At 41.3% G+C, this 18,916-nt stretch overlaps 1 protein-coding gene across 1 annotated transcript in view; it reads right to left on the bottom strand.

Annotated features, from left to right (window-relative positions):
- The window catches only part of LOC130111818 (adhesion G-protein coupled receptor G5-like), a 39,812-nt gene extending 23,328 nt beyond the window's left edge, over positions 1-16,484 (bottom strand). The window contains exons 1-7 of the mRNA XM_056279109.1: positions 16,373-16,484; positions 8,126-8,217; positions 7,420-7,685; positions 4,835-5,021; positions 3,382-3,430; positions 3,000-3,114; positions 461-583 (exon numbers count right to left, since the gene is read on the bottom strand). Coding sequence (XP_056135084.1) covers positions 461-583; positions 3,000-3,114; positions 3,382-3,430; positions 4,835-5,021; positions 7,420-7,685; positions 8,126-8,189 — 804 coding nt within the window. The 5' untranslated portion in view covers positions 8,190-8,217; positions 16,373-16,484. The remainder of the gene's footprint in view (positions 1-460; positions 584-2,999; positions 3,115-3,381; positions 3,431-4,834; positions 5,022-7,419; positions 7,686-8,125; positions 8,218-16,372) is intronic.
- Positions 16,485-18,916: the final 2,432 nt, after the last annotated feature.

Here is an 18,916-nt window from a genome sequence, read left to right as displayed (position 1 = left end):
AATCCCCATGGGGAAATTCATCCTCTGCATTTAACCCAACCTATTGTATAGGAGCAATGGGCAGCCGCCGTGCAGCGCCTGGGGACCAACTCCCATTCTTCTTGCCATGCAAGGGGCACAAACAAGAGTATTAACCCTAACATGCATGTCTTTTCATGGTGGGAAGAAACTGGAGCACCCCGAGGAAACCCACACAGACATGGGGAGAACATGCAAACTCAACACAGAAAGGAACTCCAGACCTGGGACAGCCTGGGTTTCGAACCCAGGACCTTCTTCTTGCTGTGAGGCAACAGTGCTAACCACTGGGCCAACGTGCAGCCCAAACAATCAATAATCACATGATTTGAAACCCAGGAAAATGTCAGGATTTTGTTGCAGAAAGTGGCTATGGTCACAGAGTGATGAATCTATTCTCTTCAAAGCAGTCCTTGTTGACAAGGGTTAAATCGAGTCTTACCTTGAAAAAGGAAGCATTATTGAAGAAAGTGCAGACAACTTTGGTTGTCTTCCTTCCAGCAGGCTTTAGACAGGAGGGTAGTTGGATGGAGGGGATGGACTCTGGAAGTACGCCTTTGGGGGCCTAGTGAAGGGAACAGAGAGAATCAGAGCAGAAAAAGAGAAGAGAAACCAAGAAGCGCTGGCCAGACCATTGTGCTGAGGAGAATGATCAGGGTTTGGAACAACTGGCTTTAAATTTTGGTTGCTGGCTAAAGATGGAAAAATAATTGTAGACAAAAAAATTTTTTCATTTGAGAGGCAGTTTGAAACTATATCAAAAATTTTTTAACAAGAAAAAAAAGGTTTGGGAATTTCAATAAGGTTCTCTTACTGGAAGTGAACTGAAAACCACATTCCTGTGCATTAGAAACTGAAGTGTGTATGAGAAACAAATACCATTAAAAGCTTCCACATACACTACCGTTCAAAAGTTTGGGATCACATTGAAATGTCCATATTTTTGAAGGAAAAGCACTGTACTTTTCAATGAAGATAACTTTAAACTAGTCTTAACTTTAAAGAAATACACTCTATACATTGCTAATGTGGTAAATGACTATTCTAGCTGCAAATGTCTGGTTTTTGGTGCAATATCTACATAGGTGTATAGAGGCCCATTTCAAGCAACTATCACTCCAGTGTTCTAATGGTACAATGTGTTTGCTCATTGGCTCAGAAGGCTAATTGATGATTAGAAAACCCTTGTGCAATCATGTTCACACATCTGAAACAGTTTAGCTCGGTACAGAAGCTACAAAACTGACCTTCCTTTGAGCAGATTGAGTTTCTGGAGCATCACATTTGTGGGGTCAATTAAACGCTCAAAATGGCCAGAAAAAGAGAACTTTCATCTGAAACTCGACATTCTATTCTTGTTCTTAGAAATGAAGGCTATTCCATGCGAGAAATTGCTAAGAAATTGAAGATTTCCTACACCAGTGTGTATTACTCCCTTCAGAGGACAGCACAAACAGGCTCTAACCCGAGTAGAAAAAGAAGTGGGACGCCGCGTTGCACAACTGAGCAAGAAGATAAGTACATTAGAGTCTCTAGTTTGAGAAACAGACGCCTCACAGGTCCCCAACTGGCATCTTCATTAAATAGTACCCGCAAAACACCAGTGTCAACATCTACAGTGAAGAGGCGGCTGCGGGATTCTGGGCTTCAGGGCAGAGTGGCAAAGAAAAAGCCATATCTGAGACTGACCAATAAAAGAAAAAGATTAAGATGGGCAAAAGAACACAGACATTGGACAGAGGAAGACTGGAAAAAAGTGTTGTGGACGGATGAATCCAAGTTTGAGGTGTTTGGATCACAAAGAAGAACGTTTGTGAGACGCAGAACAAATGAAAAGATGCTGGAAGAATGCCTGACGCCATCTGTTAAGCATGGTGGAGGTAATGTGATGGTCTGGGGTTGCTTTGGTGCTGGTAAAGGGGGGAGATTTGTACAAGGTAAAAGGGATTCTGGATAAGGAGGGCTATCACTCCATTTTGCAACGCCATGCCATACCCAGTGGACAGCGCTTGATTGGAGCCAATTTCATCCTACAACAGGACAATGACCCTAAACACACCTCCAAATTGTGCAAGAACTATTTAGAGCAGAAGCAGGCAGCTGGTATTCTATCGGTAATGGAGTGGCCAGCGCAGTCACCAGATCTGAACCCCATTGAGCTGTTGTGGGAGCAGCTTGACCGTATGGTACGCAAGAAGTGCCCATCCAACCAATCCAACTTGTGGGAGCTGCTTCTGGAAGCGTGGGGTGCAATTTCTCCAGATTACCTCAACAAATTAACAGCTAGAATGCCAAAGGTCTGCAATGCTGTAATTGCTGCAAATGGAGGATTCTTTGACGAAAGCAAAGTTTGATGTAAAAAAAATCTTATTTCAAATACAAATCATTATTTCTAACCTTGTCAATGTCTTGACTCTATTTTCTATTCATTTCACAACATATGGTGGTGAATAAGTGTGACTTTTCATGGAAAACACAAAATTGTTTGGGTGATCCCAAACTTTTGAACGGTAGTGTATATGCACATTATCTGTGATAGGTTATGAGATGGCAAAAAATTTGGCAGGCCTTACAGGAATTTCCTCCCTTTAAAACTCTAAGCTACAGCGGTTCTCGGGAACCACCAGTATTACTGGTTTTCTATTCTGCCAGGTAGTTCATTACAGTCATTACATTATGCTCATTATATTACATTCACCTGTTGTGATTAGATGGCTGGAACAACTGGAAGAACATGGTTGCTTCTGAAATCACATAATATGTACTACCTAGGTGTACTATCTTCCAGCATATGATCAGTATTTGCGTAAAAAATATGTATAATGGCTATTCGGACATACTTTGTCTTAGAGCCCCGCCACTTCCTTTCAGCCCTTTGCAAGTTAATGATGATATAAACTTATATCGGTGTGGTGACACACATATTTTTTTTTAATTGTAAAGAGAAAAAAAATCATTTTAAATGTTTGTGTATGTCTTACAGGCAGAGTGACGTTGTAGCCTTGAAAATCCTCATTCATTTCTACTACTGTGCTCTGGGCACAGGGCAGCAGTACAATCCCTAGAGCCTGGGACCTCATCACTGTCTCCTCAATCCTGTTTACACAACACACACCCACACACACACACATCATGATCATTTTGATTATTCATGACAATCCTAAAAGCATTTGTCACAAAAGCAGTTAACGTGCAGTCATACTGTGCCGCTGAACTTCCTGTTTGCAGACACAGTATTGTTACTTAGTTACTTTAGTTTCGGTATGGAAGGCAATGTGCACTGTTGTAGTACAAAGACTTCTTGTCATGCAAATTTAACAATAAAACACATAGTTCTGAGATGAAAGATATTACAGAAATTACATGTTAATTTGGTTGGACCCCTGGTTGGCTTCATCACAAAACTCCCTTTCTGTAAGAGAAAGGGACACAGTTGTGGAATTAATCATCTTCATCATTCATTTCTAGATATGAGCATCAATTTCCAGATTTAAAGAGAGGATACCACAATATGTCATAGTAAAAACAGCCTACACTGCATTGTCACTGTAGATAACCATTTACCATTATCCACATCAATGTACCGACGTTCTTGCTTCCTTTTGACATTGTATATTTGTAGATGACTTTTATGAATCTACATAGAGATACACCACAATATATGTCTAAGACAACAAGTATGCATGTGTAATACATACTTTTTTGCATACTTGTTTTTGTCATATTTGACAACACGACTTGCCAAATATGACAAAAACAAGTATGCAAAAAAGTATTACGTGTCTCAAGAGCTTTGGTATGAGTACCAAATCTCTTAATTAACTTTTATGGCAGTACCATGAAGAGTGTATTTACAGGCAGTCAGGTTACTAAACCACCTGACTGTTCAGGGCTGCAGACTGCTTCAAAGGACTGTAAAGGCAGCAGCAAAAATCATCAGCATGGAACTACCACAACTTCATAATATTTACACCACTCACTGCAGAAGGAAAGCCCAAAACATCATTCCACACCAGCCACACTGCTCATGTTCTGCTCGTGCTCCTTCCATCTAAAAATGTCACCTGAGCATCAAATCACACACTACCCTTCTCAGTAATAGTTTTTTTTTCCACAGGCAGCCATGTTGCAATAGCTGACACACCCATATGCAACTTACATTGTTGTATATAATGTATGAATTCATTGTGTACATAGTCTATGTAGGTCTGTCGTGGTTTGTTTTTTTTTGGGGGGGGGGGTGATGGTGTGTCCTTGTGTCCTTTGTATTAAGGCAGAGTGAGCCAGAAAAAAATAATTTCATTGTATTCCAATACACATAATAATAAAGTTGAACTTGCATGTTTTCGTTTTTCATTTAATTATTCACTTGTGTACCTCCATCACCAGACACAAGCTTGACGAGTTAATAGGAATGTCTTCCTGGTAATTAAAATCTGCTATTTTTAAGAGCCATTCACTGAGCAGTCAAGAAAGACTGGTTAGTTAAAAACACTAATTTGACTGATGAGTCATGTGAGACTTCCCAGGGTCTATTGCAGTGGTACTCAACCATGTGCTGTAGAGGGCTGAGGTGATTTCACTGTTTAGTCTTCCTTTTGGGTTGAAGGTGTGCTACTCAATGAAATCAGCTGGTGTGATGTCCGGTTGGAATGAAAACCTATATGCTCTGCATACTCAACCATGTGCCCACCATTGCACATGGTTGAGTTCTCTACTGGTCCATTGGATCTTCAGATTGTTTGAAATTGTCAAGGGATTTTCTGAGTAGCTATCTATCTATCATCCATCCATCCATACATCCATCCAAACTTACTGCAGTTAATAAGGTCTCCAAAGAAGGTGTAGGACATCAGCGTTTTGTAGCTGGCAACGTCATCTTTGATGGTTCCATTGATGATGCCATATGCACCGTTGGCCCCATTAGGTCCTTGAGAGAGGTCGGTACAGCATAAGTCCTGCAGGCCCGCTGGCTGGCATAGAGTGTGATTCTGTCCCCCAACCTGTGCCATAAAAATCAGAACCAATATTAAAAACAGGAAAAAAACTGCTGCATCCAAGACAAACATTAATTTGGAGAGTCAAATCTTTAAAGTTTGTTATCTATGCAAGACATGTTTTGTATGGTAAGGCTATGAATATTCTGTTTGTTCATATATACAAGGACGTTTCTGACTGGAACATTGAGGCATGCATTAAATAGCCCAATTGGACATTTTAGCCAGTCTTAGAAGTGCTTGTGGCCAAGTGAACATAAGTGAGGTAATTACAACCAAGGTTGAATAAATATACTTTGGAATACTCTACAAATGGACCTGTCTTCTTTATGTTGGTTATCCTGCTGAGTCAAATGGGCAGCAGATGCAAACTTTCTTGGCTATCAACAAAACTTGAAATTGGATTTGAAAATCTTAATCTAAATGCCAAGACTTATCAAGCACAGGTGGTGCCACAAAAACTCCACACCATATCATGGATCTTAGTGGTGTATTTGACCACATTTGGGATGAACATTATAATCAAATAAGTCCACATATTTGTTTTACTAAAGACTTCTGGGTACTTTCAACCTTTGATGAGAGACATGTAGCAAGGGGCGATGACAGAGAGGGAGAGACATACAGCAAAGATCCTGAGGCAGATTCAAACTCTGAATGCTATAATCAGGCCGTACTACATGGTATGCAATAGTCAGTTTTTTTCCCACAATTTAATGTTTATGTACACTACCGTTCAAAAGTTTGGGATCACCCAAACAATTTTGTGTTTTCCATGAAAAGTCACACTTATTCACCACCATATGTTGTGAAATGAATAGAAAATAGAGTCAAGACATTGACAAGGTTAGAAATAATGATTTGTATTTGAAATAAGATTTTTTTTACATCAAACTTTGCTTTCGTCAAAGAATCCTCCATTTGCAGCAATTACAGCATTGCAGACCTTTGGCATTCTAGCTGTTAATTTGTTGAGGTAATCTGGAGAAATTGCACCCCACGCTTCCAGAAGCAGCTCCCACAAGTTGGATTGGTTGGATGGGCACTTCTTGCGTACCATACGGTCAAGCTGCTCCCACAACAGCTCAATGGGGTTCAGATCTGGTGACTGCGCTGGCCACTCCATTACCGATAGAATACCAGCTGCCTGCTTCTGCTCTAAATAGTTCTTGCACAATTTGGAGGTGTGTTTAGGGTCATTGTCCTGTTGTAGGATGAAATTGACTCCAATCAAGCGCTGTCCACTGGGTATGGCATGGCGTTGCAAAATGGAGTGATAGCCTTCCTTATTCAGAATCCCTTTTACCCTGTACAAATCTCCCACCTTACCAGCACCAAAGCAACCCCAGACCATCACATTACCTCCACCATGCTTAACAGATAGCGTCAGGCATTCTTCCAGCATCTTTTCATTTGTTCTGCGTCTCACAAACGTTCTTCTTTGTGATCCAAACACCTCAAACTTGGATTCATCCGTCCACAACACTTTTTTCCAGTCTTCCTCTGTCCAATGTCTGTGTTCTTTTGCCCATCTTAATCTTTTTCTTTTATTGGTGAGTCTCAGATATGGCTTTTTCTTTGCCACTCTGCCCTGAAGCCCAGAATCCCGCAGCCGCCTCTTCACTGTAGATGTTGACACTGGTGTTTTGCGGGTACTATTTAATGAAGATGCCAGTTGGGGACCTGTGAGGCGTCTGTTTCTCAAACTAGAGACTCTAATGTACTTATCTTCTTGCTCAGTTGTGCAACGCAGCCTCCCACTTCTTTTTCTACTCTGGTTAGAGCCTGTTTGTGCTGTCCTCTGAAGGGAGTAGTACACACCGGTGTAGGAAATCTTCAATTTCTTAGCAATTTCTCACATGGAATAGCCTTCATTTCTAAGAACAAGAATAGACTGTCGAGTTTCAGATGAAAGTTCTCTTTTTCTGGCCATTTTGAGCGTTTAATTGACCCCACAAATGTGATGCTCCAGAAACTCAATCTGCTCAAAGGAAGGTCAGTTTTGTAGCTTCTGTACCGAGCTAAACTGTTTTCAGATGTGTGAACATGATTGCACAAGGGTTTTCTAATCATCAATTAGCCTTGGGAGCCAATGAGCAAACACATTGTACCATTAGAACACTGGAGTGATAGTTGCTTGAAATGGGCCTCTATACACCTATGTAGATATTGCACCAAAAACCAGACATTTGCAGCTAGAATAGTCATTTACCACATTAGCAATGTATAGAGTGTATTTCTTTAAAGTTAAGACTAGTTTAAAGTTATCTTCATTGAAAAGTACAGTGCTTTTCCTTCAAAAATATGGACATTTCAATGTGATCCCAAACTTTTGAACGGTAGTGTATTTTACTAGAATAACATTTAAATAAATAAAACTGGCTTTGTTGACATGCAGATTTACCTGCACCCACAACTGGTCCAACAGGGGCTCCCAGTAGAGACAGAAGTGACTCTGTCCCCCTAAACTGCTTCCAGACTTGCCCACGGTAAACTCCCCAGCCTGGTAACACTTTGCTGTGATTTTTCCCTCCACAGAGAGACAGGTCTCGTTGGCTGAGATTGAGATGTCTTTACAGCCAGGCGAAATGTCATAGATTAATCTCAGGGGCTTGTTGCCATGAAGCCATGTGCCACAGTGCTTGAAGTCTCGGTCATTCTCGCAAGAGCCTGGAATGAGCAGATAAATGCAAATACATGTTTGAAAACTAACAAAAAAAGTTGAATAAAGTTTTGATGTACTGTGAGGTTCAGTCAATGACTTAAAATCTGTCAGATTAACAGGAGTGATTTAATATTAAAGGGTCGGTTCACTCATCGATGCAATCTATTCATCCAGATAACGTCAGTGCAATTTGACGATGTTTGCAGTTTTTTATTGTGGTTAAGGGAGACAGTCCTACCACGGAAAACTCCAAACTTCGCCGAATCACACTGCAACTATCTGGATGAATAGATTACACTAGGGGTATGCTTCAATAGCTTTTATTTTTATTTAGTTATTTTTTGGTATTTTGGGTGAACTAACCCTTTAATGTAAACAGCCCATGTTCCCCTGTTTTGAAAGAAAAAAAAGGAAAAGGTAGCGCAAGCCAATATAGTGGTCTTGCCTGAAGAAAGGACTGCTAGCAGTGTGACCACTAACGTCAGGGCATCTGCCAGTCGGGGTTCCATTGGTGTTGTCTGTTGTCAACAGGCAATCCTGGAGGGACACAAAAAAGAAAAGCTAAACAAGCAGTACATTACCTCAGTCTTACTAGGGAAGAGCCGTTCTAGCAGTAAGGAACTCCATCAATGGCTCCAGCTGGTGACTGGGCATAGGATTAAATGTCAAAGCCTGGGAAGGAGAGTAATGGTGGTGCCTGTGTCCACACAAAACTTGTAAAACCACAAGTGTTTTTCTATTAGAACACAAATATACCTCTGCCATTCCTTCCAAGTGCATGCACATATTCTAGGTAAAACAAAAGCCCTTATCTAAAAGCAATAAGGGGCCGACATTTCAAAAAAGCAGACAACCCCCGCCCCCCCAACACACACACACTTTCCACTTTGTTAAAACACTATTCTTATCCCGACGCCTATGTCTTTATCTATAGTCTCTTATCACTGAATACAAATGAGCTCAGGCTCAAAATACACAGTGGCCTCTCTGTGTTGTTATCAATGGAAATAGCCTTCCACTTTGCCTAAAGCACAGTCACACATACACTATTCACTCCATCCATTTTCCTAAGAAGATTTTTCTTAGTTTAGAGTGTTTGCTTCATTTAAACATTAGTGGGGTTTCAGCTCTGTGCAACTGATATAGGGGCATAGATTGAAATTGAAATTAATAGAACACTTTTTTTTTTTTGCATAAACCCGTGACTGCTGCCATGGTAACTTACTGTGGTGAATTAGCCACAGAAACAAACACACACACACACACATACACACACATACACGTGCACACGTGCGCACACACACAATGACAGCTTTTTTCTTTAAAATTCTGACTAAAAGTGCATGTTCATCCCATAACGATTTTTCAAGTGTCACTGAGCTCTGAAGAACATCATTATCTAATGTGCTTCAAAGCTCAGTGAAAACTATTGCATTCACTTACCCTCCCACAGCATTGCGTGTTCTAGTTCATGTAATTTCTAATTACAATATTTTTTTAGTTTAAAAAAACCCAATACTCTTTGCAGAGGGTAACCATTTTAAGCTGCACAGGTAAAAAAAAAAAAGACTATCTCGCAGGGCATACAGAGCACCTCATTGAGCCACTCCTTACATTCAAATTCACTGAAACACAAACACTGCATCTGCTGTGTGCTCTAACACTGGCTTTGGAATAGAAGCTGAACATCTGTGGTACTCCTAAATTGCACAAGACAAACAGGAACCTGTTGGGCCAGAAAGTTGGCAAGAGATAACGAGAAAAACAGACACAAATGGTGTAAGGATGTGGTGGTTTCGTGAAAGCCATCTTTAAGTGGATTAAATAAAGTGATCAAGGAGATGCTCAAGTTTTATGTCATACATTTGATCACTTGCCTCCATAAAAATTACTGGCTGTGACTAGCAGCAAAGAAACCACTCAGATATTATCTTTTCTTTTTTCTTTTCTTTTTGTTTAATGATCATTTTTATGTTCCTGCTCATCCTTATTGAGCATCCAGCTGAGATAAAATTCTTCAGTGGGTAAAAGTGGTACATTCAACAAACTCTAACCTGAAACTTGAACCCAATCAATCAATGTAAATATTATTGTAGATCAGTAGTGCACATTGGTAGTGGAAATCAAATTTCTCTCCAGATGAACAATGAATACTTCTATCCATGTTCTTTCAACACAACGATGTGCATATGACATTAGCCAGACAATCTGTGTTTAGTCATTTTAAACTGGTGGATTAGAGAAATATTTTTAACTTGTCCAGTTTTTGCTACTTTGCCAATAAACATGTCTAGATACACCATTTATTTTTGATGATTATGAACTGTTGGAGGGGTGAGGTAATTTTATATGATTCAGATTAAAGTGGCGGTAGACAACTTTTTTGCTATCATTATGAAGTAAATGTTGATCGCACAGTGTAATGGCTATAGAACAATGACACCATCGGTGTTTAGGTTGGTTCCTATAAGCCTCGCTTTCACTATGCAATTCTTTCCGCCACTGGGTATGATCTCGCAGGAAAATGAAGGCTCGATTTATGGGACAAAGGAAATGTGTCAACCATTTCACAACCAAAATAGTGTAACGACCACAGATGAATAGACTCGCTAGCCCTTGGCTAACGGGTTGGACCCTTTAGTCGACTGATTAACATGGTCACCCATGGTGCAGGAGACCCGGGTTCGCATCCTGGCTGCGGCGGTTCCTGGCTGCCCCCCGAATTCGCTACATTGGTGTCAGAAGTGGGATGGAGAGACCTTGAGGCCATCGGAAGCACATGCACCCAGAGGCATGAAGGAACTGATCTGCTGACGCGTGGGGACGCGCTTCCCAAAGAAGGGGAGGAAGGGGGGCTAGTGTAACAATCACGAAAGACTACTCGCTAGCCCTTGGCTAATGGGTTGGACCCTTTAGTCGACTGGTTAACGTAGTCACCTGTGGTACGGCCAATGTGAACTGAAGTGTGACGTCACTGCTGTGAGAGGGGGATGTCAGGCATCCCAGCTGAGATGGTATATTACATTTCCACATTTAACAGGGCAATTAAAAAGTATAAATACAGTACAAGAATGTGCTGACAAAATGTATTTTTGAAGTTTGCCTTTATTGATAGCCTAGGTTTCGAAAAAAAGGGGGAAAAAAGAATATCTGAATCCCAAAACGGACAACTGAATACATACTCAACGAATGAATATCCCAATATCCCAACTATTCGGGTCCAGCCCTAGGGGTTTCTAGTTCATATTAGGATTCTGATGGTTGTTTCTTGCTTTGGACTGTAGCCAGGCAGCTAATTAACAGAAAGCAACCCAATTGTCTTTGCGACAGTGGTGCAAACAATAAAAACACTTGGAACACTAGGGGGTAAAGTTGAAAAGTTGACTACTGCCACTACTGCTGTTGCTTTAAGCCAGTTTTCCATGAGACATGTAGCGAGGAGAAAACGGCTAGAGGCGACTGTGGTGGCATTTCCAGGTATTATATTTTGATGGGGGGTGAAAATAAGTCTTCTTTTCTCTTTGTTTCACTTGCTGCTGGCTGGTAGTGTGTACATTTGTCTGTTCTAAATGTAAAGTTGCATTTGTGTAAATAAAGAGGATTCTGAGACTTTGCAAGAGCCCTTAAATACAAATCTATCTTCATTAAAACATATTTATTTCTTGCAGCATAAGCTTGGTTGGAAAAAGTTCCAAAGCCTGAGCCTAATGCAGCATGTATGTAAAAATATAATATTTTCATATCTACATTGCGTGAGGGTTCAGACACTACATCAGGCATAGTGTGAAGTCACATGAAGATGTTCAAACTGCAGCATGCCTCTAATTTACCACATGTTCTTAGTCTTGGTTAGTTTGCGGTATTTACTACTTCCTTTTTACATTACTTTAAAAGAAATAATAACAGCATTTGGAGGAAAAAGTGTTCTGCCACTTCACAGGGGTTTACAATGAAAAGGACTCACTGGGCACCAGAATATTACATACACATACAAGTAAGAGAGAGAGAGAGAGAGCAAGAAAGAGAGGGTGAGAGAGAGAGAGAGAAAGAGAGAGGGAGAAAGAGAGCGAGATACAGATATATGTATTGCAAATGATTTATATATTAAAATTTTTTTTAAAAACTATGTTACCATACTGGCTTAGCCTTGGCACACTCATGATGAGCAATATCATTGAGACACTTGCTCTGGTGTTAGTAGTTAGTAGTGTGGTGCTGTCAGAGTCTTGCTCATAAACCAAAGAGGATTCAAGTGGATTCATATCGAGCATTTTTACATGCACAGCACACCAATACCCCCGTGATTAGTTTCAGGAAATATTTGGATTTTAAGTGTTTTCAGGGTTTGAGCTAATGTAATTCCTCCAACACCTGTATATTCATGGATTCTTCTATTGTTCTACCATCTGATGTCAATATTGTACAAATGTCATCCTATTTACATTAAGTACTGATGACTTTTCACACTACACTTTAACACACAGATGAATCAAAAGATTGAGCAAAAAAATCTGTGTGTCCATTATGCTTTTGTACCATTACCTTAATAAAGATCAGAAAAAAGTGCTCAGATGACTGTTCTCTGAAGACTGAATAATGCCTTTATTAGTTTCTGATCTGATCTTATGAGTGTGCATATAGCCAACATTGAATTAAGTGAACCAAACAAGCCCATGTTAAGTTCAGCCCTACAACAGTGAATACAGTGTCTCTGTGAGACATTTCTGTGATAATGTCAGGTCCAGCTGAATGCCTGTCATCTCTGTCCCCGACTATGGACTCTAATGACAGGGTGGGTGTTTCAAAGGGGCAATAACAGCACTTGGAGGAAAACATGTTATGGTGTCACTCCGCAGTGGTTTCAGGTGATAAGGAAATGCTGGGCAGCACAATATTAAATACACTCACACAATTAAGGGAGACATTAATCTATAATCATAATCTAATCATAATCATAATCTGTGATGGACTGGCAGCCTGTCCAGGGTGTCTCCCCACCTGCTGGCCAGTGACTGCTGGGATAGGCTCCAGCATCCCCACGACCCTACTTAGGATAAGTGGCATGGATAATGGATGGATTAATCTATTGATTATTGTTTCAATTAATCAATCATTTTTTTAGTCTATAAAATGTTAGAAAATAGTGACACATGCCCATCACAAATTCCCAGAGCCCAAAGCGGTTTCTTACAACTGCTTACTTTGTCTGAACATTAGCCAAAAAACAACCTTTAAGTATTATTTTTATTACGACAAGCAAAATCTTAGCATTCATGACGCTGTAACCAGCAAACGTATGGCATTTTTACTTGATAAGTGTCTAAAAAGATTAATCAATTACCAAAATTATATTAACTTTACACAAAACCAGTGTGTCCCCACCCCTAGTCAACAAGCTAGTGTGCACACAGAAGATCTCACAGTTCTTTTAACAGCACTGAGTTCAAGAGAGGAATTGGAAGAAGGCCCACTCCCCTCTATCTACACATAGCCACTTCACACTTGTGAATGCTTGTGTGCACAAACATTGCTACTTTTACAAACACGCTGTGCCCTCTGAAAAATTCTGTGCAGTGTACAGTAAAATATGATTGCGCGTGAGAATTTGACCCAAAAAAAACAACATTCCCCCCCACCCACCCACCCACACCCTTTCTATTGTCCCTGCATGGCGCCCAGGCATCAATGCAGCCAAAGAATTCCCCATTTTATTCACTTCTCAACTCGTATGCATGAGTATGTAAAAGAACCACAGAAAGCAGAGTGACAAAGTATGATTGTGGGTATGAGTGAGAGACAGACGTTCAAAGAGAAACTGAAAGAGGAAAAAAAAAACAGGAACACTGTGATTGCTCGACTTGCACCACATCTCCACATTAATCTCATGCACACCCTGAAACCTGTATCAGAGCGTGTTTCGTCTCTGTGTGGGTGCAAGCACTAGCATGTCTGCACCCGAGTGTGACTGTGACGCTCTGTGTAAACCAGTGACCTCTCGCTCTGTCTCTTTGCTTCTTCCCATCATTGTACTACCATAGGGGCACCCAGGATCTGACTCACCATGGCAGACATCATCATAGCCATCTTTGTTACTTCTCAGAGCTCATTATACACTGTGGCAGGGCAGCCAGTATGATGTGTCTGACTCAGAGAGAGAGAGAGATAGATAGATCTTATTGCCATTGTGCTCAAAACAATGAAAATCTGTTTAGCAGCTCTTCAACAATATGCAGTAAAAGTTCAATAAGTAAAATAAAATGTTATAAAAGCAAAATGTACTCAAAGACAAGCGATAAAAATGAGGCAAAGTGACCTAAACTGTGCAATGTCGGTCAAGTAGCAGCATATACGGTGTGCGCAATACTGCAATATGTCCAATGTGGTAGAAGTGTGAAGTGCATAATGAATTTGTGTGTGTGGGTGGATGGGTCGGTGGGGTTATTGCTCATAGCCATCAGGGAGGGGGCTAAAGGATGAGGCAAGGAATGGGACATATGTGACACCAGCCAACCCCTTAAAGATTCCGATTTACTTATTCAAAATCTTGTTTCAAGACGTATTTATTGATTTATTTTTCTGTATACACACACACACACACACACACACACACACACACACACACACACACAAAACCATCATATAGAAACACCAACAACTAAACTGAAATAAATGAATGGAAAAATAAATCAAAACAAATTCATCATTATGAACAAAGATGTGTTCAATGTTGACACAAGTACTGCAGCCCTCTAACTTGCACAGCTTATTGTAAACCCACATTGTGAGGAAGACTGACACTGTGTGACTAAATTAAGATCTTTACTAAGGACATGGTTTACACTGCTGTTCTTTGCAGGGACAGACTGAAAAAGTCAGAATGTGTGTGGAAGCATAACTCAGGAAACAAAAGCTGACCTTTGTTGCCATGCCTTAGAGCTGAAGTGACAGGGAGTGTGAATAAGGGTCAAAGGTTACTGGCTGGTAAAGCCAGTGGTTCAAAGTGTGTGTGCACATGCACGCGCACACACACATTTGAGCTGAATTTTAGCTTTCTACCAAAAACACAAGTGAGATAATGAATGCAAGTTTGAAACGTTAGACAAAAAACAGCAAACAAGTTCATGCCAAGGAAATTGGTTAGAAACAGACACACATACAGACTAAATGAGTGGTGCTGTAAAAATCATAAACCATGAAACACGCTAGTAGACCACTCACAAGCGTACGAAAGCATATGTACACAACATTTACAATGACACACCCATACCCACACATATTTCACTTAAGTGAGATGCTTCGCCCTGGCTTTGTCTTCCTCCATCAAAATATCAGTCGTACACATCTGTTTAAATTCATGCTTTCCTTAGTCACTGTTTAAATTCATGCTTTCCTTAGCCACTGTTTAAATTCATCAGTTTAAATTCATGCTTTCCTTACCTGACAGACCCAATTGATTCTTCAAAATCTAACATAATACCAAACTAATAAGCAAAGAGAGCACCCACAGAGCAGAGTCTGTGTTATTAGAGAGGAAAAATTCTTCCCTTTCACAACGTTTCTGGTTCAAGTAGCAAGTAGACGAGACAATAAACGGGTGATATAGAGATAAGGAATGTTCTGCAGGCTACGTTTTAGTTGGGACCTTGAGTATCACATTCTTTGTGCATGTGTGTGTGTGTGTGTGTGCGCACCATGAAAATCTGTGTGCGTATGTTGGTTTGGGGATCTTTTGTAAGGAAATAGAAGGCGCAGGTGGAATGCTGCACCTTCCTTTGGGGCTGTGAATAAATCAATATGACCGACCCAAAGCCCCCACCAAATCGCTCACACACAAGCCTGTCTGACAACAAATCATTCCAGCATGGCCTGAGGTGTGGGTCATCATGGGTTTTAGTTGGCCATCAGGGGGTTCTTTTCCTCATTATGAATAATAAGGTCAGCACAATAGAGAGGGGGCCAGCTTTCCCTTGACTGGCTGAACTTAAGTGCACTTTCCATTCCAAGGAAGAGATTACTGGAGGTGAAGAAAAGCAACTAGTGTAGATCTAGATTCATGTGTAATACTGCTCACCGAGAACACGTCGTTTCATTGTGGATAAATGACTTTCCTCTCCAACGTTGCACTGCTGTTAAGACCGAGATGTTACAGTTTGTGTTGTACCGTAAACGCCACATAGACGACACAGTCAGGGTCCTACCAGATACAGCAGCATCACTGTTGAGTGGTGAACCTGCCTGGCTATCGTCTCTCTTTCAAAACTGATGCAACTACAGTATCATTACAAGTTTAAGCTAGTTGGGGGGGGGGGGCTAACTAATACCGATGACATTTTAAATCAGTGAATGTAAATCTGAATAATGATGAATGTAGAAATGAATATAAAAAATAGTGCTTTATTAAACAGGTTGCTTTAAGTATCTTTTCCCCTTTTTTTACAGGAATGGGTGCAGAAGTGCTCTATTAAATACAAAAGCACAATTTAAACGCTGTATTGACTGACTGTGTATTTTGTACCACGACAGAATAAAAAGAAAGACAATTTTAGCCAATCAAATTCCCCTTACAACTACCTAGCACTGAACCTAGTTAATCCAACTTTAACGCAGTTTCTCCACGACGCAGATCTACTCTACACATTTAGAATTAACAACAGATTCTCGTTTTTCCCTTTTTCGTTTGAAGAGGGCATACCTTTTTCGGTGGCCACTTTGCGATCGCTAAACGTTTCTGTCGTCTCCGGTAACAAGTGCTGCTGGCTGGCGCTGTTTCGAGTCCTCCGGATGTAAATGCGAATACGATTCCCGTCGCCTCTCCGCTTACGGCCCGGGCTGAGGGGGACAGCGACGACACGCCGGAACCCGCTGCAATCACACTACCGCAACCACATGGGCCCCAAACGAGAGGAGGGGCGGAGGGGGGGGGGGACAAACAAACAAACAAACAAAAGCAGAGAACCTATACTGCCGCAGGAGTGCTTTTTCCTTACATTTCTGACGTCTTCAAAAGGACGGCCAAAAGTTCAACTGTGTACACCCAATAAAACAACAATAACAACTACGGCGAACAAGGGCGCGGGCCTGAGACGCTGCCTGAAAGCCTTTCCTCAGGGAAAAGCTGCTCGGAGCAAGGTGTGGAATAAGGAAGGCGGCGGAGGAGGAAGAGGTCAAAAAGAAAAGAAAAGTGGGTAGCCTCAAATGGGTCGGTAGCACGTTCCGCTGGATTCGTAGATAGGCGTCTGTCCGGCGATGCTCAATATGTCATGGAGGGGCATGTGCGTGCAGGTTACTGCGGGGGTGGGGTGGGGGATGGTGGTGGAGACACCCTGCATACACATGAGCCAGTAGTCCATTTGAGGAAGGGGTGGGGTGGGGGTGGGGGATGTTGATGCAAGGGGAAGCCATCCCCCAGGTTGAAAAATTACTTAAACCAACCTTTTGTTAAACTATCGCCCCCCCCCCCCCCTTCCATCACTTTTGGGTCAAACCCAGCTGTATGTAACTAAATCACTCCAATTTGACATGCACTTGTTTTTTTGTTTTAACTACAGGTTCATGTATGGTAGCCTATTATGTTCTGTGGACATTGTTCTTAATTATTATTGTAATAATATTGGTCAAAAGTACGACTAGAATGACTAAAAACAAACAAACAAAAAAAAACACGGTATTATAACAAAAACCAGGAGTCTAATCACAAAACTAAGCCATACGACTATAGACATGTTTATTGTTTTTTTTTCTTCCCTGAGCTTTCCATTAAGTTTTCAAAGAAATTATCTGATATTTTTGAGACCCACTTGTTTCTGGCTTTCATGACATTGTTGGGGACATTTCCATTTTAAAATACCCTCATCTTGGCTTTTCTCTGGAACTATCTACCAAAGGGGAAGGACTCTGGTGGAGAAAACGGAAGAGGAATAAAGAGGAGGTGTGAGAGAGAGGGAAAAAAAAGCCGTACTGCGCACCTGGCTTCTTTTTTCAGTTCAACCGTCTGCGTGCGTGCGTGTGTGTGTGTGCACGCGCTGCAAGCTGGATTGTGTGGTTTAGGTAATAAAAGCTCCACTATATGGCTGATGACAGGTGTGCTTTGAGAACACACAAACACCAGACAAGGCAAAATACAGAGAAGAAACATGGTAAGAGAAGAAAGGGACAATGCTATTTGTGACCAGTAAATAGCTGATTATTATCCATGAGGTCAGGCGAAAGAAAGAGAGAGAGAGAGAGAGAGAGAGAGAGAGAGAGAGAGAGAGAGAGAGAGAGAGAGAGAGAGAGAGAGAGAGAGAGAGAGAGAGAAAGAGAGAGCGGATAAACTTTGATACTAAGTTTGCCATCTTATCATTCATTTCTCAGTGAAACTTTGACAGATATGGTTCAGCGCTTTCTGCTACAGGCATAGGGAGGCCTAACTTTTGATAAAGGGCAATGTGTACTATATGAATGTCAAAGTGAGGTTCCGGAAGTGAAAATCCCATTCATATTCTGAATTGAGGATCTTATTTATTAGCCATCAAAGGTAGACTTACCACGAGCGATAAGATTGTGAAACGATGGTATATGCTTCTGTAAAAGCCACAAGTCCGTATGACATTGAAGCGTTTCGATTCACAATTAGGCCCGGAGACACAATGTCAGGTCAATCGGTAAGTTTTATTACCCTTTTTTTATTACACCCGTGGCTCGCACTAGCTGCTCGCCGCGCAGACCAAAACATCCAGACACCAACTTCCTCTCGACTCCTGCTCAGACCATCCCCAAAAAGCCCACCCCCATTTGTTGCTAGGTTGCCAAATCCTGATACGCTACATTGCCCCCCCTCCCTTTAAAGAAAGCATTCGTCCCCGAATGTGACAGTTCTATGTAACAGCAACTTGAACTGATGGCCCTGGATCTCGAACACGCCTGGCCCTTGGAACCTAGGAACAGAAAAGAGGGGGTGGGGGGGACCAGGAACTCTTTTTTTTTGGAACTCTTTTTCTCTTTTCAGGAGCTCTTTTTTCTTTTTCTTTTTCAGGAACTGTTTTTCTCTTTTTCAGTCTGTTTAGTCATCAGCTATGCTTGCACAACAGTAGCACTGAGCTGGGTGCCGCTGTCGCTTTGATCTTCTCAACTTAAAAGTCTTCTCCTTTTCCTCCTCCCAACTGGTCCCTGCTGACACTTCGTCCTCTTCATCCATTTCTGTCCAAATAGGCGCCTCTGTCTCCTCTCCATCTGAAGCGGCTGTCGCCCCTGCTTC

This window comes from Lampris incognitus, chromosome 4 (assembly GCF_029633865.1).
Source record: "Lampris incognitus isolate fLamInc1 chromosome 4, fLamInc1.hap2, whole genome shotgun sequence".
Lineage (NCBI taxonomy): Eukaryota > Metazoa > Chordata > Actinopteri > Lampriformes > Lampridae > Lampris > Lampris incognitus.
This window is presented reverse-complemented; position numbering and strand designations above follow the sequence as displayed.